General features: G+C 44.9%; 1 protein-coding gene across 4 annotated transcripts in view; it reads left to right on the forward strand.

Annotated features, from left to right (window-relative positions):
- Positions 1-23622, forward strand: part of ALK (ALK receptor tyrosine kinase) — a 316033-nt gene extending 292411 nt beyond the window's left edge. For 3 of the 4 annotated variants that reach the window (XM_061475364.1, XM_061475362.1, XM_061475363.1), the window contains 12 exons: positions 516-614; positions 2377-2563; positions 4721-4811; positions 5728-5792; positions 6649-6778; positions 12241-12338; positions 13343-13435; positions 15122-15223; positions 16674-16808; positions 17391-17481; positions 18808-20852; positions 22892-23622. In XM_061475364.1, the coding sequence (XP_061331348.1) occupies positions 516-614; positions 2377-2563; positions 4721-4811; positions 5728-5792; positions 6649-6778; positions 12241-12338; positions 13343-13435; positions 15122-15223; positions 16674-16808; positions 17391-17481; positions 18808-19512 (1796 nt within the window). In that variant the 3' untranslated portion in view covers positions 19513-20852; positions 22892-23622. Of the gene's footprint in view, positions 1-515; positions 615-2376; positions 2564-4720; positions 4812-5727; positions 5793-6648; positions 6779-12240; positions 12339-13342; positions 13436-15121; positions 15224-16673; positions 16809-17390; positions 17482-18807; positions 20853-22219; positions 22447-22891 lie in introns of those variants that run through there. The other variant, XM_061475361.1, reaches the window with a different exon arrangement.
- Positions 23623-23880: the final 258 nt, after the last annotated feature.

The raw sequence follows: 23880 nt of genomic DNA on the forward strand, positions 1-23880 counted from the left end.
GAAGTAAACCTTAATAGATGGTCATTCAGTGCCTTGTGATCCCAAGTGAGGATGCAGCTATGGAATACTTCAACCTACACTTACTGTTATCAGGTTTTTGTGCCTAGATTAGATGCATTTAGGAGATGATATATTGCAGTCCTCCTTCTGCTTTTGCTGTGATTTGGCATCAATAGCAGCACTTTAACCCTGGCAATGTAATGTTCTTTCTACCTCCCCAACCTCCTGCCCCTGGTTTTTATGGTCTTGTTTTCATTCCCAGGGAGTGCACATATTAATTTGTTGATAGAAAACCATCTGTTTTAATGGCTTGATATTAATTGAGGAAAAGTGAAACAATGAGGTATTAGGGGTCAGAGATCCCAGGAGCAGATCATGCCAGAGGTTGCTCCCTACACTGTAGGAACAGCAGATGAGTAAATGGAAGAAGGAGCAGAAAAATCAGTCTGAAAAAAAGTGATTGCTGGAATATCATTTCAAACATGTGATTCCTTCTTCTTTTGCTTCTGTTACAGCTGAGCCAGTGGTTCATCTCCCCCTCTCCTTGGTCTTGTCTGTAGTGACTTCAGCATTGGTGGCTGCTTTAATTTTGGCTTTTTCAGGAATCATGATAGGTGAGTGTTTCTCTGCAAAAGATATTTCCATATGAAGGCTGGATGTGAGCCAGGGATAATTGGACCCTGGGAGGCAAAGGATTCAGGTTTTTAACTACTGTGGTATTTAATGACACCTTCCCACACACATGCCTTAACTTCAGATTTCAGTAGTTGTTTCGAACCACAATTACCAATTTGAGGAGGTTTCAGTTACTGACTGCATCTTGAAAGAGACGTGATTCCTTGTGTTGTAGTGTAAAGCTGCCAGAACACAGCTGCCACTGTTTTCTTGAGATCTGGTGTTGGTCCTTAATGCCTAAAAGCAAGATTTTTATTTGTGTGCCTATATACAGCGTTTGTCTCTTAATGTATGTCATTTAGGCTTGAAATTCTCACATAGGCTCCCTTTTTACCAACTGCTACTTAGTAGGATTTGGGCATTCTTGGCATCTTTATTTGAAATTCTAAAAGCTACTTTTCACCCTTTCATTTTCCTTTTTTAAACAATTGTTCACCTTCATTCGATTGCAAGCAGAATAGATCTGAATCAATGAAAAGCAGCCAGGGATTCAAACCACAGCCCTGCCACCTTTCTTTGGCCACACTGTATACAGTCTGGAGGAGGGGAGGGATGTACCCAGAGCAGTAAATGGCAACTGTTAAATTAGACCTGTGCAGCTGTTTCAGTTTTAAGAATTTCAGGAGTTATCAGTTCCACACACATGGTCCTACATGTATGATTTCTGGCCCAACAGTACTCCTTTAAAATTACTAATTAGTTCTCAGGGAATGGAAGAGTAATCCTCTTTCTATCCAACCACCCTATCATTGCCATCTCAGGAAAGAGCAGCGATTTAAAAAATCAAAGCAAAAGCAATGAGGAAGAAAATGGAGGACAGGAAGGGTTTGTGGATAGGTCATTACATCCATCTGCCTTTGTGACTGCATGTTTACCCCTTAAATTCTTCCCCTGAGCAACGTCTGCTGGAGAAGATGCAGTATCTATTACCATCACAGGCTTTGGGCTCAATCAGCTCCCTCAGAAATCAATACTAAGGGTAACAGTGGTTTAACCTGCTCATGATTGGCATCTTGCTTCAAAAAAAAATACTGCAATATCAATTACTATTTCAAGAAATATCCACAGGATGTCTTCTTTCAAGGCGTGATTCCTTAATGATGTTTCAGAAGTATCAGTGAAGTGATTGAAGGAATATTACACTACCATAAACTGATTTCAAATGTAGTCCAACCCTGTTGTTTAGAAACATGAAGTTTTGCAAAATGAGCTAGTTTTCTGTACAGTGTGTTATTCTGAGGGAAGAGTTTATTCTATAAATTTTTGAACAATATGATGCAATAATGCATTTCAGATTTTAGTCACTTCTGTGTGATTTAGGAAAGCAGGTTATATCCCAGGTTTGGAACTGGATTCATTCTTGGAAGGTCCAGTTAAACTAAAGAGCTAAACTAAACAGAACTAACTAAACTAAAACAAAAACTTCAGAACTATGAAATCGGAAATCTCCACAAGTGAGGTTCATTGTACTTCTTCCAAACAGTTCATGAGCAAGCCTGTTTCTTTGGAAGGTGTATAAATCAAAAGTTCCTGGAAACTTCAGATTCCATCTGTATTTATTTGATACACAGAAATATGACAGTCTGGTTTGATTCACTGAAATTTGGCCACATAGCAAATTCCAGTGAGATGTGCTGCACAGCTGCTGTCTTGTTCCAAAGTCAATCTGTGTCTCTGGTGCTCTGTATTCTCCATATGCAGTGTATCGTCGGAAACACCAGGAGCTACAAGCCATGCAGATGGAGTTACAGAGCCCAGAATATAAACTGAGCAAGCTGCGTACCTCCACTATCATGACAGACTACAATCCCAACTACTGCTTTGCAGGGAAGACCACATCCATTAGTGACCTCAAAGAGGTGCCTCGAAAAAACATCTCTCTCATCCGGTAAATTCATCTTTGCCTTCCCTGTGCTTCACACTATGTACACATATATGCTGGCTATCTAACAGGAACTCACATCTTTGTGCAGGCACATACAAATTCTCATGCGCTTTTAGGCTCGTGCCCCTTTTCATAAGATATAGTTACAGGTAGTTAAGCTTGTGTGGAGAGGACTAGACTTTGGCAGTCTTGTTGACCTTTTACAGGTGCAGTGTTAATCTGGGAGTATGAGAGGAATTGAAGAGTCACCATCAGTAACTCCGACACATCTTTTGCAGACTGTGCAATGGATGGGCCATTTCCAGTATTAACTGATGAAATGCTGGGAAGGCTGAGGCTTCTAGGAGGCTCTTTTAAAGTCTTTTGTGAAGATAATGACATCCTTAAGTAAAAGAGCAGGAAAATCAAGGGGGTTGAGACTGTCATACAGTATAAAACAAAAACCCACCCAGGAATATAAAGCCAGCAGGGTAGTCATGTCTACATCAGAACTTCTGGAGAGTTCGAAATAGTCTCTCAAGAAACACTTGAAAATTCAGTGTTCTTTCCCACATTGCTCTTCTGCAGTGTACAGTGTGTGCCATTTGTCAATGTGACACTACCCTGGTGCCATGCAGTTTTACACAGAAAACTGGGAAATTGAAGCAGGAGAGCTTAGAAGACTAGTGAGCTTATGCTGCTAGTAACGATGCTACTCAGAGTAGTCTATGCAGTCTGCAGTGCTTTGCTGTCTTATCTCACTCTCCCTTACCTGCACGTCTTTCTGGACTGCATCTGGAAGTTTCCAGTGTACCCTGTGCTGCTGCTGCCTTTGTTACTTGGGCTCTGGAAGGATTTTTGAAGTATGGCAAGCTGCAGAGAGCTAGGAATTGATAAGGGCAGGGACTTTTTGGGAGGAGGTTGCATTATGAGCTGTAGAGATCTTGTTCTATACACTCAGTCTGTCTTAAGTTGGTCAGGCTTAGCCAAGAATAGTGTTTCAAGCTGATACCTACAAAATGTTATTAAAAGAAGTGGCTGAGTCACAGGCAGTGCAAGTCCTTACTGTGGTTTCACTGGTCTTTATCCTGGCGAAACTACAGACAGAGCTTGTGCAACAACAGAGCAGATTGCCCATAGCAGCACCTATTTGGACAGCCAGAAGGGCAACAGCCCATACAAAAAGAGTCCACCAATAGACCAGAGAGCAGAATCAGGGAGGCTCCCAAGCCAGGTCTGGCTTTACCAGGAAGGTACCTGTTGTAGAAGAGAGCCTTATTGAGAGCCTTTTACCTGGACCAAGATGCAGGAATGTCTCTTAGATGCTTGAACTTACCACCCAATGTGCAACTCACGCAGGGTTAAGAGGGACTCAGGATCTGGGAGGCAGCCTCATTCCCTCTGAGTTATGTCATTACGACATGCCACTTATGTGCTACAGCTATTGTTGTACCAGTTGACTTAATGTGAACTGAGGAAAGACTGAATAGACAGGTATGCAAAATCTGCATCACAAGGACATAGGACAGGATCTGTTGTGTGATTACTGTATTTCCTTTCTCTTTTTCTTATACCTTTATTCAAAATAAAACTGTAAATTTCATAATATGATCAGTGCTAGAAACTATTCTCAGCATGAGTTCCTAGAGCAGAGTGCTTTACAAAGCCCTATCATCACCATTGACTGGCTAAGGTACTTACCCAGAATTACAGAATAAATCAGGAAAAGATCTTGGTTTAGAATTCAGGTCCTTTGAGAACCATTTTGCTTCGTAGTTTCTTTTTCAATGTTTTCTTTATGGTGGTGAATAAATATCATGGAAACTGTTAATGTGTTTAGGATGTGGGAACACCAAGACTTAAGACCTATCTTTATTGACCTGTTTTGAAGGGCCCACCACTGTAGCACTGACACCAACACCATAGAAGAGTTCTATCTACTCAGTGCCAGCAGCTTAATTTCACTGGTGACTTTGTTTTTGAGGATTGCTTTCACTACCAATTAAATACATTGTAGGTCCAGGAAAGATCACATCAATGTCTGGTTCCCTGCATAGTGTCCATATCCAGTTACCCTTGTTTCACTGCTGTGAAAATTGTGAGCCCCATCTGTGATCTGCCACAGTCTTATAATGTGTGTTCTCTGTAGTAAAACCTTCTTGTCTTCTCTGGTCTGTCCAGGGGTTTGGGCCACGGAGCCTTTGGTGAGGTATATGAAGGTCAGGTGGCAGGGATCCCCAGCGACCCCACTCCCTTGCAGGTGGCTGTGAAAGTAAGTGAAAGTGTATGAGTTATCATGATGGTTTCATGCATCTTTCACCTTAGAGTCCCAATGCATTATAAAAATGAAGATGAATTAAGCGTTACTGTAGTACTGAAGGATGTGGCTAGAAAGGTTACTGCTCTGTTGCAACACTTTAATCCATCACAGTTGATGGTACAGCTTGTAACATACAGGCTTTGTGAGACTATTAGAAGATGTTTGTAAGTAGTAAATAGCAAAGATTTCCCACACAGCTGCAGTTTGATAAATAAATCCATCCTCTGTCCATCCTCCACATGCTGTGTCTGGTGTTGACATCTGTTAAAAGCCTTTGAGTCAGAGGCCAGTCTTCACAGGGCCAAGAGCAGCATGCATCATGGAGCCTGCAGGTAGGAGATAGCTGGTTTTCCAGGGATCTCACCACTCCATTACAGGATGGATATGGACTGGATGTGTAGCTGTATCCTAAGAGGCCCTGATAAGGTTCTCCAGGCCTTCAGCAGCCTACCTAGCTTGTTTTTTCCTAGAGATTACATAGCAGCATAGTCCTACTGCTGATTATAGTTCATAGTCTTGCTGGGAGGTAGGAGTACTGAACTGTGAGAGAACTCAGGAACTGTGGTCTCTTTCCTCATCCTCTGTACTACAGAGTCCCATGTATTGAGCACTGTACCCTGTGCACTCTGGGCTATTTCCTTTGCCGAGAGGAGGATGACTGCTGTTGATGGGCCATGTGTTCTGATCTTCACCTTTCAAGAGACTTCACAGTCTAGATTAGTAATGGTCTAACTGTTATCTTAGAGTGAGGTTTCTCTTAGAGAAACAAGGATTGCTGCAGAGAATGTTAGTGCTTTTGATGTGCCAGGTGTTCTACATCTGTAAGTTTAAATATCTTCTCCTCATCAACCTGTTCTGTCTTTTCCAGACATTGCCAGAAGTATGTTCAGAGCAAGATGAATTGGACTTCCTCATGGAAGCTCTCATTATTAGGTGTGTATAAATGAAGTCAACAGCACTTGTATAGGCTTGAAAAGCTAGCAGTGTAAAGAATAAAGTTGCTTTAAGAGGTAATGTCCATGCAACACAGCTAGTTGTTTTAGTGCATAGCTGTGAGTATTTTACAAAGAGGATAGGCATTACCTTCCTGTTCTATTCTTGCAAATAAAGAGGCACCAGATAGTGAAAGGCTAAATTTTCAAGAGGGTCTACACTGGTTTTCATTACCAAAATGAAACTCTTTAGGGCTAGTTTTCAGAATTGATAATAGGATCCTTTTATTTCTGTTAGACATCAGAACATAAGGTAAAAACAAACCTTAGGAGTTTGGGGTTGAGTGGTCAGAACTAAAGGTGGCATTGACTTAATGCTGCTGTCATGTCACGTGTCAGTGACATGTCCATTTCTCATCACACTGAGGTCTGGAGAAATAAGGAAGAGGCTAGACCTTGAGGAATAGCCCCTGCGTAAACAGATCCTTATGTCAGCATGTTACTTGGAACAATTCTGCCCTAGCCCAGTTTCTACCCTTTGGATAGGGAAACTGAAAGCAGACTTGTCATTTATGGCACACAAGTCTTACTGTAGCCCAGAAAGGATGCAGTATACAGGAAAAATCAGGAAAAGCAGCACTCCCCCTTCACCTCTGTTCCTGCACTGCGCAGACCGACACAAAGTGCAGGGGTAGCACTTTAGTTTTATCCAGTTGCCCTATCTTTACCTTTGAGATTTGTTACTTTCTGGAAATAAAAATAAAAAATCCCCACAGCAAAACATTTGGATCCTTTTCTGCATTTTATGCTTTTTTGGATCAAAGCTGTTTCGTAATTGAATCTTCCTGTCTCCACAGCAAGTTCAACCACCAGAACATTGTGCGCTGTATTGGGGTGAGCTTGCAGGCACTGCCCCGTTTCATCCTGCTGGAGCTTATGGCTGGGGGTGACCTGAAATCCTTCCTGAGAGAGACACGGCCTAGACCGGTAAGAAAAGAGAAAATCTAATTCTATTTAGTAAGCTGCTGCCACAAGGCAAATACGTGACTGTGAAAGAGCTGATCCATGCAGCTGCTGTTTGCCAGCATTTTAGAGGGTCAGAATATTCCTGTTGCTAGAAGACCACTGGGGAGCAGGACACAGATGTATAGGGAGTTACACAGAGATGCTTCATCCCTGGATTTTGCTAGATAGCATTGCGGATACTGTCAAAAAATAAGAATTAAAGGGTTTTGTTTGTTTTTAATAAGTTTACTCTTGGCTTCCTCACACCAGCTGGGGGCAAGCTAGGAGGAAGCATTGAGCTAGTAATGCTAAGCCCATTATTTGAACTGCTGATCAGGTGCGTTTCTGTGGATGTCTGTCAGTGCAAGTTTGACACAGGCAAGGAGAGAATCCAGCCTGGAGCTGTTGACTTAATAGCAAATACCTTTAGTCCAGAGTTTTAAAGATTTTTTCCCTCTGAAATCAGCAACAGTAGGAAATGACAGTGAGTTAGAAATGTGAGAGAAATAAATTATGACTTCTAGAGAGGGATCAGTATTTCAGAAGAATGAAGTTTGCTCTGAGGCCATGGATCAGAAAGGCACCCAGGTGTTGTTAAGCACCAGGGCACAGCTTCATACTTCGTCTCTATGTTTTTTTTACATGGGGCAAATTCTTGGATTTTATCAGTACAAGAGACACAAAAATTTGCTCTAACAGATATAAATAAGATTCTTCCTCGAGGCATCTTGAAACAGATTGACTTTGTATTTTTGCCTTGCAGTCTGGTTTTCAGACTTATGCTTTGTGTTGCACAGGAGCACCTCAGTCTTGAATAGGTTGCAGTAAAGTGTCTTCTGCCTGGTTAAGAAGGTTAAACACCCAGAAAGTGAAGATGTTTGCAAACTGAGCAAGCAGTCTTTATAAATAGAGATTGGTTTTCTGTAGCACCTAGAGATGCTCTTCTCAGCTCATACGAATGGGCTGAACTTGGTGGTAGGTGAATGGGGAAATTAATGTTTTGCAATGTGGGCTCTGCTCTCACCCAGTGCAGAGCAAAGTGTCATGGGCAAGGTATGCTGCCTGGTGGGTGATTTGTTTAACATTGCCAACACAGGCTGTGCTAGATGTGTGAAGTGGCAGGTGGAACAAGGATGGTCCAGGGCAAGGCATCAATCATTTTGTGATGGAAGCATCTTTTCGGCTTGCTAAGTTAGAGAGAAAAACAAGTTCAGGATCTTGTGAGAAAGCACCAAGAGCGTTAGTCCTGAAGAGGAATTTTTACCTACTTGTAGTAAAATGATCCAGTTGCTTTTGTGGATGAAAAGCCCTTAATCTTTATAGGATGCAGTCATGGGAGCCTTCTCAGCTGAGGGGTTTCTTTTTCTTTGCCCCTACCCCAGTCGTGAGGTCCTTCTTGCAAGCCAGAGCTTCCATTTCTGTTAGTGGTCACTCTCTGCAACCCCTGTGAAAGCTAACATCAGAAGAGGTGGATGGTTCACTCAAGGCACAGCATACTTGGTATTTCTCTTTCTGCCTTCACAGTCTGTCCTTTCTTTCCTCTTCTTCCCTTGTCCTTCCTGACCTATTTGAGATTATCTGACACAGGGGCTGCTCACAGCACCTTGAAGAGCCTCACCTATTCCTGCCTTTAACTTGCTCTTCATGCTGCTGTTTTCTGCTTTGTCCCAGGCCTGTCACACTTTGGGAAAGCTGAGGTTCAAATGCAGGTGGGCAGTTGAAAGCCGAAACTGATTCAGAAAAACAGTTTCCAGTCCCTCTTTAACAGTTGGGTGAATGTGAACAGCCTTTGTGCAGACACAGACCCACATGTTTCTGCTCCACTTCTAACACCTTCCTTCTCTTTGCTCCCTATACCTGCTTGCCTTGCTTCTGCTGACATCCCATCTGGTGGCTGCCTGGCAAGAAAGACAGGATAATTCGTTGTCTGGCTGCCAGGGCAGCTTCTGGGAGGTTATGGCACCTGTGAGTCCTGAGAAATCAGGCTCTGGTGCACATGTTTTACTGCTGGCTCAGAAACTATGAGGGTAGGAGACTTGACTGATGAGAGATATGTGCAGGGTGTTGTGCTCTGTGAAGTATGGGATCAAGCTGTAGAAGTGGATTTACCCTCTGCATATACTTGAGGTGTGACAGCCTGTGTACATGAGACCTGTGGCTCAGTACTGCTGATGTATCTTTGCACTGCTCTTAATGAACCCAGAGCTGCTTTGTTCCTGCTATCGCTCATTCAAGGAAGACAGGCAGAAGGTAGGCATAGCAGACTAGATATCTAGCTTTCCAGGCCCATTAAAGGAAAGACAAGGAACAGTGCAGAGTAAACAGGCTTCGATAAGCTTTGTTTCCAACAGGAATTGATTGAAAACACAAGACCTACCCAACTGACTCAGTAACAGAGGTGCACTGTTACTGTGCAGTAAGCACTGAATGAATTACTGTTGTTATTTCCCCTTGTTCTTTCCCAGTTTTGTATTTTCCAGCTGGTTTCCTTACTACCTTGTCTTTCCCACCTACTTCTGCTTTCAGCCTGATTGCAAAGGAGAGATGTATGTGTTCATTCTTTACCTTCATCCCCCAGTTGCTCTCCCCACTTCCCTGCCAGTAACTTCAAATTCATTTGCCAGTTTCGGTCAAATTTAATAGAGGTGTGAAAGGCATTAACTTGGCATTAATTCTGAGACTTGAGGAAAAAGAAAGGAGTGACCACTGAGAAAAACAGTTGTCTTGCTTGGTTTGCCACTGGCCTGTGAGATCCCATGTGACTTGAAGCAAGACATGTGCATCATGCTGCCATACAATGCCACTGAAATACATGGAAGGGAGCAGGAGAAATGGTGGAGAAGGTAAAGCGAGGGAAGGAGGAACTTCAGACATTGTAAGGGACATGAAATGGGAAGCTAGAGCTACCGAAGGAGGCGTCCGGACATGGGATTCAGTTTAGTGGGAGATTAAGATACTGCCAGCACAGGTTATTGCATGTTGTTCATCTGTGTTCTTCATGTAAATAATGAAAGCAATGTTCAGCCAAAATGTCATGATTTTTCTGGACTCTAGGCAAGAATGATCTGTTCATCCTTCATCAGTGATAAGATACCGGTGATTTTTGTGGAACATTGTTCTTTATGCCAGGTCTGCTGCATAAGCTCAAATTCATACTACTTTGTGGCACCAGGGTTTACAACCCTGAAGCATTTAAGTGTTCCTTTTCTAATAGAGTTTCACATCTTCCCCCTTACCTGGAGAGAGGCAGTCTGTTAGGTTCTGAGATGCCTGGAATTGGAGCCTTCACTCAAAATTGTCCATTCTGAGAAGTTCAGTGCTGATCTTCCTCACACACAGCACAGCAATCAAAGAACAGCTCTGGAAGATAAATCGTATACAGATAAATGATTCCCTCCTTTGTGTTGTGCAGCCTGTTGCACAGAGCAGTGATTACACTGAACAATACACAGAATTTCCATCACCTTTAGCAAGATTCAGCCTCACCGTAGGAGGTATTACACTTGTCTGTTCATCTAGGGAGCAAAAGCTGTAAAGGGAATCCTTTGGTGTCTCAAGGCTGCTTCCCTTGCAAAATGAATCCCAAAGCTCCATTTTTCAAACAGATTACATAGCTAAATTGTCCTTGGCTGGGCAGTCACATCTGTTTTAGGACTGTATTTAGCCAAATAAAAGGTGGAAGGAATCCATCCAAGGAGAGGAAAGGAAGGGGGGGGGGGGGGAAGGGAAAAGAAGAAAACGCTATGCCATTCATATCAGCTTACAGCTTCAGCCTACTGGCTGCCTTGCAGTTCAGCTCAGGTCTGGAAACAACTAGTAAAGAATTGGGCTTTTTATTTGGTTTTCACTTCAGGTTTCTGACTCTTGTTAAGAAGAGGAGGAAATGGGTAGGTAGCAGTACTCATTTCCCTTTGGTTATGCCCTGAAAGGGTAAAAAAAGGCATCTGCATCCTTTCTTACTGTAGCCATCTAGTGTAGCTGGTGAGTCACTTCAACTCACAGAGGTAAAAAGATTATTCCCTCTTCCTCTCAAAAGGCGGGTGGGGAGAGAGGCTTTATGTTTTCAGGAAATGGTGGCTCTATGGAGAGTTTAGGGGGAGACCCAGTCCAGTGTTTTAAAGAATCAGTTAAGTATATATATGCAATGAACTGTACTGTGCAAGTAATGAAAAACACACAGATGATACAAAGTCACAAATGGTTTTGTTTTATGGCACAACACTGAAAATAAATAGGCTTTGTTCACAGAGATGCAGTATTTTTCAGTTATGTCATTAGTCAAGAATTGAGGCCAGGTTTTTCCTCGTCTCCTCAGAAGACGTTAAGTCTTTTTTAGCTTTTACCAGCCAGTGCTCACAGTTTCAGTACTGGCTGCTGCCTGCCACAGAGCCTGGAGTTATTTCCAGTCGCAGTTAGCAGTGATTTAGGTCAGGTAGGTTGGCCAGCACAGCATCACATCAGTCTGGAGACACGTCTCATCACAACAAACTGGCTGGCAGAGCCAGCAGTCCCTGTCACTGAAGGACCCATGCTGGTTTGTGCATTGGTGGGGGAAACCCCATGGGCAGGTGTGCCTTTTGGGCACTGGGCAGAATGGCAGGTGTTAAAAGACAGAGCTTAGAGGGTGGGATAGGCTTGCTTGGTTCGGTAACTAAGGCTGATGCATACTTAGCTAGCTGTGGGATAAGCAGTCACTGCCACCCCGTTGTTTGACATCACCCTGATGGTAGTAGCAGTTTCCTCCTCTCCCACAGGACTGGCTGCAGGGATCACTGATTCACACCTTAGTGCAGAAGCTGATGGATTGGCTTCAGAGGCTGGCAGACACAAGCCAGGGCTAAGCCTGCTCTTTTCACTATAAAGCATGTGGCTCCTGCTGGCGAGAGCTGTAGACTTCATCAGAGGGGCATGAGCAAGGAGTTGGCAGCTTTAGTCTTCCGTAGCTGTTGGCTGCACAAACCTGTGTCAGTGTTCTAAGGGGCAAGATAAAACCTACACAGATGTGGAGGAGGGAAAGAGCAAATGTGACTCATGCCATTATACAAAATGTCATTCTCATTGTTCAAGGTGACTTCAGAGAGGAGTTAGCAATAATAAAAAGAAACTGAGTGAGGACCAGTTCAGGCTGCAGATCTCAAAACTCATGCTGAAAATCAGAAGTATCTCCCATGAGAACAGGGGGAAATTCTTACAGGGGCATCCCAATGGAGCTGGAAAGTAGGATCCAGCTGTTCTGATTCTGTCCCTGGGATTTGTATAACATTGAATCTGCACATCCTTTGCATAGTTCATGGAAATGAATTCTCTCATGCACATTTTTGTTATCCCTTTGTGTATTAACATCTGAGCTACGTCACTTGTTCGAGAGTTCCCAGTGCTGTATTGCTGATGAATCATGCCATGTTCTTACTTTTAACCTGCATTTGTCCCTTGTCTTTTCATAGAATCAGCCCTCCTCCCTTTCCATGCTGGACTTGCTCCATGTGGCTCGTGACATTGCTTGTGGGTGTCAGTACCTGGAGGAGAACCACTTCATTCACAGGTAGGTGAACACATCTGTGTCAGCATGGACAAGGCATGACAGATCAGCACAGAATAATGCCCTGCTTTGTATGTTTATGTCCTGCTGCACTCTAGTGGCTGGATACCTTTAAATAAGGTAGATAAAATCAGGATAATAGCAGCAGTCAACAGAAAAGCTTCTATAAATCAGGTTGCAGAGGTCTGTAGTTTTACCAGAAATTCTGAGTTTTATCTAAGTGCCTGCCTTGGATACTCTGCAAATGGAAGCACAATCTTGTGACAGAAGTCTCTGACTCTCTCCCCATTGTCAGTTTTGCTTAGTTCCTTCCTGCTCATTCTGGAACCCTTTTCTCTCTCAAAGACAAGTAAAGCCAGAAGTGCAAAACCTTGTGACTGTTGTTACCTGCCCCTGCAGGTAACAGGGCTGTTTGTCCATTGGGTAGAGAGAGATTGTAGTTCACTCTTCTGAAAGAGTTGCCCACAAGCTATGCCTCCATGTTATTCAGATCTCGAGGTTTACTTCAGCCCAGCAGAGATGGAGCTGGAGCTTTACCTGCATACACAGGTTCAGGCCCATACCTTGTCTTCAGAGCAGCACTTGCATATTGCTGTTGCCTCTGACAGTACTAGATCTATTTGACAATATTTGAACAAGCATGCCGGTCAGTGGCTTATTCCCCAGGCAGCTTGATCTTGGTACTAGTGCAATCCTGAAATCAGCCCCACTGCTTGAAGCTTCTTAGAGACTTAAAAATAGCTCCTGGGGTGAAGGGAGGCTCACAGGAGGCCAAGTCTTTCAGCTAGAAGATGTTATGTGAAGTTTAAAGAGGCAATATTAAAGAGCAGAGCTGCTCCTGCTGTTGGGTAGATTGGAAATTGGGACCACAAACACTGACTTTTCTGGCTGCTGTGGGCTCTCTGCAGCTCAGAAAAGCAGGTACTCTTTTTTGTTTTCTTTTTGGCTTGCAAAATTGTTGAATGATTAAGTGGATCTTCTGTTACTTTTCTTCCCTTTCCTTGTAGGGATATTGCTGCCAGGAACTGCCTCCTTACCTGTCGAGGGCCTGGGAGAGTGGCTAAAATTGGAGACTTTGGAATGGCCCGGGATATATACAGGTAGCAGAGCTAAGTCCAGGGTACCCACAAGTGGCAGCTCCCTAAAATGAGGGAGCAGTGTTTGCGCAGGAGAGCAGGCTTGTGTGCTGCTCTGCATGACTCTAGCAAGGCGAGAGCCAAGAAACCCACCCTGATGAATCCCAGCTAATGCTTTTTTGGTGTTCAACTGTAGTGCTCTGGACACTTTTCCCGCTCCAGACAGCTTTCTTTGGGGTAATGAAGTCTGATGGTGGTGGAAGGCATTTCCTTCCTCTTGTACTCTGTCCTCAGTTTCTTTACTTTCTCCACATTGAATGGCATTGATGTGCTCTTTTGTTCTATGGTCCCAAGTTATTCTGAGTTTAATGTCTTTCCTTGATACTACCCCTGCCCCTTTGGTTTGGTATCGTCAGTAAATCTCCTCAATTTACTTCTCATAAAGGAGGAAGGTGCAGAGGAAGGTCAGGAAAATATAATCACCCAGACTGGAATTCAGCCAGGACACAGGGTTAACTACTCTGCTCTTGCAAGAACTGCCAGGAAATCTTTAATGACCATGAGCAGTCAGGGCTGCAGTTTGATATCTCATCTTCAGATAGCACCTCCAGAAGTGTAGCACCATGTCCTGCTGTGCTGAGGAATTGATTTGCCTCTGATTTGGAGGAGGGACTACCTTGTACTCAATGACCCACACCATTTATTCCAGTGCCTTACCTTCTTTTTTTTTTTCTTGCTTGGGGATTCTCCTGTGCAATTACTAAGCCAGGCCTGGCTCTGCTTGAGATCTGACAGTAGCACAGCCTGAGATGATGCAGAGTGCTACCTTCACAACCCAAGTGTATCAGAGATGCTTTTTTTCCCCCTTCTCCTCTTTCCCTTCACAACGAGGCCCCACTCTGCCCCACTGTCAGATGGTACTCTGCTGGGACAAAGTACCATCTGTCACACTCACAATCAGCAGAACCGACTGCCAAGATGAATGCCTTGGTGCTGAGTTTTCAAAGGTGCCTTTGAAGTTTGCATATGTTTCTGTGTCCAGGAATATCCTTTGGATGCTCAGGCTGTGTAGTTATGAACAGTGATACCAGCGGGCATGAGCAACCTCCTGCAGCCACCAGCACAGGATCTGGGGCTTGTAGGTTTTGTTTTAAATGGCAATGACACTGAAGGACCGATGTAATTCCTGTCTCAGGAAGTGGGAAGCACAGGAGGTGGGTTTTGTACTACTGCCCCAGCACTAGTGGCCAAGCACCGTTCTCCTCAAGCTTCTTATTTTAAGAAAGAGGTTTGGATTTCACTTGAAGTGCTTTAGACTGTGTACATATGGAATGGCCTTTATTTTTGCTGGGGATTCTCAATGTGTGAGAGGAGGTAGAGGTCTTGCTGTGGCTGAAAAGGGCAAGAAGATGGCTGTACCAGCTGTACTGTGTGATTAATTCACTTAAGAGTATGCAGATAACTTGGGTTCACCAGATCAGGCCTAAAGCGAGGTAGATTACAGCAGTCCTTCCAGGGTCTGCCCATTTCCACTACTTTTGTGAGAAGGAACAGCATTTCATTTCATTTCTTCAGCATTTTCTCAGCCACACTGTTTTGCCTACATCAGTCATTCCTCTGGCTCATGATTTTAATATTTGTAATTATGAAAATCCTGAGTTAATGACATTTTCTGAATTCCTGGCTCTTTGTTTTGTTTGTTCTTTGCAGAGCCAGCTACTATCGGAAGGGTGGGTGTGCAATGTTGCCTGTCAAATGGATGCCTCCTGAGGCTTTCATGGAAGGGATATTTACATCAAAAACAGACACATGGTGCGCTTCCTTTCCTTCTCTGTCCAGTCTGTCTGTGTTGTAACTCCTTCTGTGAAGTGTGAATATTTTGTAAAAGCATGTTCTGGTTCATTGCTCCTGTATTAAAAAGAGAGCCAGTAATCTTGGAGGAGACAAAGCAACAGAAATGTCTGTGCTATTAGCTAGGGAATGGGGAAAGTTTTTACTGTGCTCTGAGCTACAAGTGGGGGCTCAGGAGCACAGAGCATCAGTGGGGGTTCTCGGGCATGTTACTTCACACAGGATAGCTTATCCAAGAGGAAGAGTCTGATCAGGCCCCTGCTCCACTCAGTCCTGTCTCCAGCAGTGGCTGATGTCTCAGAAAAGCATAACCTGACTTTTGCATTTGTTACATCTAGTTGAACAGTGCTGACTACAAAGCAACTGTCTTTACCTGCCTGTATTGCAGACTTCACTCACTGAATAGTCAGCTGTTGATACTCATTTCAGGCTGGATCCGTGGGCTCTGGCCAGTGGGATGAGGTTCAAGAAGGCAAAGTGCCGGGCCCTGCACTTGGGCCACAACAACCCTGTGCAACGCTCCAGTCTTGGGGAAGAGCAGCTGGAAACTGCTCATGGGAAAGGAGCTGGGGATGCTGATTGATGGAGCTGAACATGAGCAGCTTGTACCCAGGCAACCAGAAAGCCACCAGCATCCTGGCCTGTATCAGCACCAGTGTGGCAGCAGGGCCAGGGCAGTGGTTTTCTCCCTGCACTCGGTACTGGTGAGGCTGCACCTCGATTCCTGTGTTCAGCTTTGGGCCCCCCACTACAAGAGAGACATTGAGGTGCTGGAGCAGGGCCAGAGAAGGGCAAGGGAGCTGGTGCAGGGCCTGGAGCACAAGTGTGATGGGGAACCGCTGAGGCACTTGTGGAGGTTTAGTCTGGAGAAGAGAAGGCTCAAGGGGGACCTTATTGCTCTCTACAACTGCCTTACAGGAGGATGGAGCCAGGAGGGGGCTGGTCTCTGCTCCCAAGGAACAAGGGACAGGACAAGAGAAAACAGGCTCAAGCTGCACCAGGGGAGGTTTAGATGGAGATGAGGAACAGTTCCTTCCCCAGAGGGTGCTCAGGCATTGGAACAGGCTGCCCAGGGCAGTGCTGGAGACACCATCCTTGGAAGTGTTCACACACCATGTAGCCAAGGCCCTCAGTGCCATGGGTTAGTAGTAGCCTTGGCTACCACTGGTTGGACTTGATGATCTTAAAGGTCTTCTCCAACCTTGTTGATTCTGTGATTAAATGATGAAGTCCACCTTTGCAGCTGTGTAGCTTATTTGTGTCTGAATCCTGCAGCAGTGATTTGCACAAGCTGCTGAGCACAGACTCAGCAAAGGGCATTGCTGATGGTACTGCACCTAAGGGAATTGCCCCTTGGTGATGGTCATTCCCAAGTATCCTTCACTCTGTTTTCCTTTGCTTCCGTATTCAGGTCCTTTGGTGTGTTGCTGTGGGAGATATTCTCTTTGGGATACATGCCCTACCCTAGCAAAAGTAACCAGGAGGTTCTGGAGTTTGTCACCAATGGAGGAAGGATGGATCCACCTAAAAACTGCCCTGGCCCTGTGTATGAGATTTTAACTTCTGTATATTCGTGCAGATAATTTCTATATCAAATGCTGTTCTCTAGTCAGAAGTTAATGACTTTTAAGATTGATCTTATCATGGCTGTTCTGCCTTATTGGATTTGAGTGCCAGTGACTTCTCTACTATTTAATTTTGCTGTCTGTTCTGAATAATTCAGAATAATTCAGGGACCCTTTGAGAAGTACTGGCCACTGCTTGCTTGGTCAGCGATGGTACAAGATTTGTCTTAGGTTGGCTGTGAAACTGCAGGTGCATAAGGGTGTTCACAGGTAGGGAAAACTTGGCTCTGTTATCTGTAGCCCTGTCTACCTTTAGTGAATTGTTCAAAGTATTCTGGGTGGGCGAGTTATTTCTCTGATGTGCTGTGAATTTCACCCCACTATTGGCCACGTTTCAGTGGTGACCAGGACATCAGTTGTCTGACTCTGGGGAAGGCAGATCACTCTGACTGATTAGAAGTCAGAGTCATGATGGGTGCTTATGTTTATTAAGCTGCAGTGACCAGCTGCTATGTACCAACAGGATCTGCCATTTATGAGTATCTCCTGTTCTGCTCTTTCAGTTATCGCATTATGACCCAGTGTTGGCAGCACCAGCCTGAAGACCGGCCAAATTTTGCCATAATCCTGGAGAGGATTGAATACTGCACCCAGGTATTGCCTCCAGGGAGATGGGTGGACAGGGTTCTTCTTGAGGAATGGTCTAGGCAAGCCAGAACACAAGATGAGAAGGCAGCACTACATTTCTGCAGTCAGCAGGCCAGGGAGACTGATGTCAGCCAGGGACCAGTGGCCAGGATATTTCCCTCATTGGGTGGTTGATCCTTCTTGTCTTTCCCTGCTGTGTGTAAGACACAGGCTTACACAAGCTTACAAAGCTTTACAAACAACAGACTTGTAGCTCTGCTTCTGCTTATGAAGGAGCAGATTCCACCAAGCAAAAGAGCTGTGACAGGCCTGAATCATACACACTTCATGTGCTTCATGTCAGCCACTTCGTCCCAGTGTTTACCCTTAAGACATGGTCAGCACTGAGCAGAAATGGTTCTGGCTTAGAGCACCCTTTGGTCCTGGCTTAGAGCATGTGGCTTCTGCAGCTGTCAGCAGTTCTCTAAATCTGTGTTGGAGAAGGCAGGTGGAGACAGCCATGCTGCCCAGGGAGCGGGGATTCTAAGGCTCGGCAGTGGGAAGGGATGTGGCTGACTTTCCAGGTGAAAATCTGATTTATTTTTTTTTTTTTAACCACTATTTTTAGCTTATGAGGAGTGGAGTGGTTTGGGAAGTGTTTTGCTGCCTGCACGAGTGCAGGCTTCTTGTGTGGCATCACACAAGTTTGCCTTCTCTCACTGTTTGGATAGCTTTGGTCTGTGTTTCATGTGCGTTTGGATCCTGCAATTGGGAGGCATTGTTTTCTGTGATCTCCAGCTTGCCAGGGCGTTAAGCAATAACTGAAGGTTGCCCAGATCATTTTCTCTCAGTGTAATTTTCAGAACTGCTTAAATAGCTCAGAACCACAGTCCCTATGGAATTGGGCTACAAGGGGTCTGCCAGATTGCCTTCTGCATTCCCATCCTCCCCTGTTGTGTGGAGGCAATACTTTCATGGCCGAAACTTTCTCAATATTATCTGTGAATGTTATGAACTTCACGATGATATAGATTCCAAAACAACGTTCCCACAGGAAATTTGGCTGGACATAAAAAAGTGGTTTTCATTCTTTTTGTGCCTCTACTGTTCTGTGGCGAGTTTTAGAGTTGTTGGGTTTTTATAAAGAGTTTGATTTTAAGGGTATCCCACTGCATCCCACAGCTAACTGCGTTTGGTCAGCATCCTCTACACATGAAATGTGGGCTCTGGATAGTGGGAATGATGCTCTGTGATCATTGCTGACAGCTGTCAGATGTGTTGAGTTTTTAATGAAGCTCAAGGATACATGATCACAGCAGGCTTTTGAGAAATTCCCACTGTTCTCTCCGACAGGATCCAGATGTGATCAACACTGCTTTGCCAGTAGAGTATGGTCCATCAGCTGAGGAGGAGGAGAAGGTAGCAATGTGCCCTGATGATCCAGAAGGAATTCCACCTCTCTTGGTCTCCACACACCAAGACAGAAAGGATGACAAGCAAAATCTGCCATCTCCACCACCCCTACCGTCAACCATCACTGCTGGGAAACCTGTAGGGAAAGTGGGAGCCTTGGAACCACCAGTGCCAGGGAAGGTGCAGTCTGGATCAGCAGGAGGACATATCAACATGGCCTATGCCCAGTCCAATCCCCCTTCGGAGCTGCGCAAAAGCCGGGGCTCAAGAAACAAGCCCACCAACCTCTGGAATCCAACCTATGGTTCCTGGTTTGCAGAGAAGCAGGCCAGCAAAAACAGTTCTCTGCTGGAGAAGGAGATGCCTGAGAGGGAAAATGTGGGACAGGAAGGAAACTGTACTGTGGGGCCCAACATTGTGACTGGCAGGCTGCCAGGCTCCTCCCTGCTATTAGAGCCATCTTCCCTAACAGCAAGCATTAAAGAAGTGCCTCTCTTTAGGCTCCGCCACTTCCCCTGCGGGAATGTCAACTATGGATATCAGCAGCAGGGCTTGCCCTTGGAAGCCTCCACACCACCGTGCACTGGCAGTTACGAGGACCCTGTCCTTAGAAACAAGAGCCACATAACCCAGCAGGGGCTGTGAGAGCCCTCTACCCTCTTGACTTTCCCCCCCGTGGCCCCTGAGCCTTGAAGAGATGTCCCATTACCCAATACACCACGAGCAAGGGATCTGACAGCATTACCTTCTGTTTTGTGCCAACTTGCTCCAGAAGTGCCACCCTAGAAGCTGTAATTTCAACTACCCTGAGAGGCTTCAAATCACCGGAGCCCAAATACAGCAAAAGAAACAAGGGGGAGGGAGGATACAGGAAAGATGTTACCTGCAAGGCCCAGCTGCTGTTGCATCAACTCATACGCATGGTTGTTGTCATGCCCTTCCTGTGAGCTTTTCCCAGTTGTGCGTTCTCTGCTTCAGTGTAAAGCCGCGGCTCACTGCCTTGAGTGTTTCATGTCTGGGCTTTTCCATGCCAAACTTGTGGTTGCTGTGGAACACCTGGAGATCTCCTGCAGCTGGCAGAGGTTGTAGTGGGTTTGGGGAGAGCATCCTCTATCCAAACCGAAACAGGATACAATAGTGCTGATGGGTGAGGCAATGGCACGTTCCTAACTTGTGTTCCAGCTACAGTCCAGTCTTCGAAAGTCCTTGAATGCACAGCAGTTATGGGGGTGTTGGCAGGGCAATAGAGAGACACTGGCCACACTGCTTCACTCAGAAGAGAGAGAAGAGGAAGCCTGAAGGATGCATGTAGATGCTATGAGGCATTCTGGGTTGGGGGAGCATTGTTTGGCTGAGGTTTTTTGGGTTTCTTTTTCCTGTGCTTAAGCACTAAAACTGAGTAAAGCCCTTTAAAATTCCTCTGTCCTACAAAAGCAGGAATATCCTTCATCAGGAACTTGTGCATGTCAACTGGAACCAAGGTAAAGTTTTGGAGGACGATGCCCTGAAAATGGAGAGCCACCTGCATACCTTAGAGGTTTACAGTAGCCTTTGACATACCCTGTACAAACAACAACAGAAAGGCAGAAGACGGTATCGTGCCACAATCCGGATGCCAGACACTGTATTTGAAGGGTTTAGAGCCCTTGTTCTTTTAATGAAACACATGTATGATAGTGGTTTAAAGACAAACACTGCATTGACTCATTTTGTACACCTTGTGCATGAAAAGTATTCCAGTTAAATGTATTGTCAAAACATAGATGTAGGAAATAATTCATGTGTAAAGATGTGCATTAGTAACTTCAACTTAGGGTTGCGAGGAGCTGTTTTAGCATAAACACTATCCAAAAAAAAGAGGTGCCTATTTCCATAGAAATGGGTGTACTGGAGCATCAGCAGAGGAATGTGAAGGTGTTCTTCAGTCCAGGACTGTTCGTTTCAGAGAAGTGGTGCTGAATCTGGCCCTGGATTCAAACACTGAGGTAAGCTTCCTTCCTGCATAAGGGGTCAAACTAGAATCCACATGCACATACTGCAAAACTGAGAGACGTGCAGATTGAAATCAGAGGGCTTGGGCTGGGCCACCACCTGTGTGAAAAACACCCAAGAGAGGGGAGGTAGTGTGCTCCCCTGACCTGCCTTCCTGACCTCTCCAGTACACATAACTAAACTCCTTCTTTAGACAAATGCCAGAGCTGTGTGTGGTGGCTGGGTAATGGGGCTGTGTTCCTGTGTTGGGAAGCTGGAGTCAGGGGCTGCTCTGATTTCATGTTGGTCTGCTGGGGATCCATCGCACTGCCACAGCGTGGGCTTGGTGGGGATGAGGAGGTTGCCCTTGGGGTGTCCTGCTATGCACAGGCTTCTTTCGCTTGAACTAAGTGAGTATTTGTGATCTCCAAGGTTATTAGGCTCACAGCTCTTGTCATGAATTAGCCACAGGGGAGGGATTCTGCCTAGGTTAGGACTGCATTAGTGTCTCACTGGTGTTTCTCTTTCTAGCTCAGTAAACTCAATGGTGTAGTTTTCTAGAGTCTCAAGAAAGCTGATTAATTCAGGAGCACTCGCAGAACAATTTCTGACGCTCATATATTATTCATGTGTATTAGCAATTTTCGTTTAACTATTCCAGCTTTCTCATTTCCAGAAGGGCTGAGGTTCCATGTGGCTTTTTTTAGCTCTTCTCTGCATAGGAGGACACACTAGAGTTTTTGCTACCCTGCCTCTTACGTGTCAGTGCGGACAGAATCTAACCAGTGTCCTGACAAGTGTTCTTAAAGAATACATGAGAACAGAAAGTTGCTAAGTTAATGACCTTCAAAGGTCACCTGAAATCATTAATTCTTGGAGCTGGGGCAGCAGCTCTGACACTGCCCAAATGCAGATAAGCCATCAGGTTACAGACATATAGAATGGTTTGGGGTTAGAAGGGAGCTTAAAGCTCATCCAGTTCTAGACTCCAAGCCACATCCAACCTGGCCTTGAACACTGCCAGGGATGGGGCAGCCACAGCTTCTCTGGGCACCCTGTGCCTCAGCACCCTCACAGGGAAGAATTTCTTCCTAATGTCTCATCTCAAATCTCCCCTCTGTCAGGTTAAAGCCATTCCCCCTTGTCCTGTCACTACAGGCCCTTGTAACAAGTTCCTCTCCAGATTCCTTGTAGACCCCCTTTAGGTTATGGTGTTAAAGGTAGCATTTCTAAAGAAGTTTTAAAAGCACAAGCAGCAAGAGGTGATTTTAAGTTTGGAGGTGAAGGAGGAAAGGCTTTCCCCAGCTGTGGAGATTACTGCACTGCAGCTTGTGTGAAGTTATTTTTATCACAGCATTTCAACTGAAATAACTCTTTACAGAATGGGAGTTGTAAAAATTGAAGGAGCTAAACACATTACTGATTCGTACCTGTGGAGTGTGTGAGGAGATGATTCTGGTCTGGGGAAATGCTGAATTACTACTCTAGTCTGCTGGGTATGGTGCACTGAGATAAATACTGTTCAGCACTAGCAGTTGGGTTTAAGGGAAGCTTCCTTCCAGTGTCTCCAGTGTCAAATGTTTTGTTGCAGGGGTTTTGTGCTGTGGTTTGGGTTTGGGGGGGGCGGTTGGTTGGTGGTTTTGTTTTGTTTTTAAATCCTCCCTCTGAACCCTTGGAATTCAGGAATCTAGTTTGGGCTTATGCTTAATGTAAAAAACATATCTCTGAGCTCTTCCACAGCAAGCACTTAGTTTGTTACCCTGTGTGCTGCCCAAGCACAGCACCCTAGTGTGCAAAAATTGGTCTGTAAATATTGACACTCATCAGATCTTGCCAATCCCCCTTTAAACCCTTCCACAGCAGGCTTCATGTTGTAAGAAGAAAATTCAAGTTACTTTAAGCCTCTTACTCGTTCTTCTTTAAACTTGTTTTTTAAAAATGTAGTTTATTGAGACTATGTCAGCTTTTCAAAGGAATTTGCTTTTAAGACTGTTAATCTTTTTCACTGGCAGTATTTTACATCCTGGTCTTATGTTTCTTCCTCACTCTACAGTGGAAAAGCAGGAAGCAGTATCATCTACAAGATGCAAAGCATGACTGGAGAAGATCTCACGCTACCACCCCCCCACTCTGGAAATGGCTTATTCCCACATGGATGTTAACCCATTTCCTGTAGATTTAGGTAGGTTTCCGATTCTGTAAGCTGGTGAAGGTGAACTAGGTTGGGGTGCCTGCTTCTCCGTTGTGTACCTGGAAATGACACAAGACAAGAAGTTTGGGTGGTTCTGCTTCCTTGAGGAGTGGTGGCAGGCGAGGGGCAGAGGACACCTCTGCTACGAGGAAAGGCTGAGAGTGTTGGGGTGCTTTTATGATGCAAGAGATCTGAAATGGGCTATGAAGGATTCAACTTTTCATGTCTGCTCCTGTTACTGAGCCTGACCTCTGGGTGACAAGAACCTTAGCATAGGAATAGCATAAAACAGCTTTCCACAGCAGCAAAGACACCATCGTTTGTCCCAAAGTTAAACCACATTACAGGAAAATGTCCAAATTGTCTGCATCTGGCTTCTTTTAGTAACAAGCTTCATTATGGGAGTGTCTGTCTCATGTACAGCAGTTTATGCAACATTGTTTATAAAGGAAGGGCCTGTGCACTTCAGGGATACTATGAAGAAAACACTAATATATGGTCATTGAGTATTTTGTATTGAATAGTGTATTTGTATTGTAAACAAGTGTAGTGAACCACAAGGCATGAAGACAAATAAAATGACTGTAGCTGGCTTTCTCTGTGTGGGGCGGTGTGGTGATTGGAGCAGTATCAGTGGAAGGGCTCTGGGCATCAGTTTTTTACTTGATGAAGTTACACAAGTACTAAGGTACATGGGCACAGAGAGGAGCAGACAGGGTGTTAAAGCATGGCAGCCACTCCTCAAGCTTCACTGCGTTGTGTCCGCACAAAAGAAGGTGTGGATCCTTCTAGTGCAAACCACCAAGGCTGGCTTTTACCTACAGGAAAGGAGCTGGTATAAGAAGAGAACC

Source organism: Pezoporus flaviventris, unplaced genomic scaffold (genome assembly GCF_033815535.1).
Source record: "Pezoporus flaviventris isolate CSIRO_AGI_PZ_B2104156 unplaced genomic scaffold, CSIRO_AGI_Pfla_v1 ptg000083l, whole genome shotgun sequence".
Lineage (NCBI taxonomy): Eukaryota > Metazoa > Chordata > Aves > Psittaciformes > Psittacidae > Pezoporus > Pezoporus flaviventris.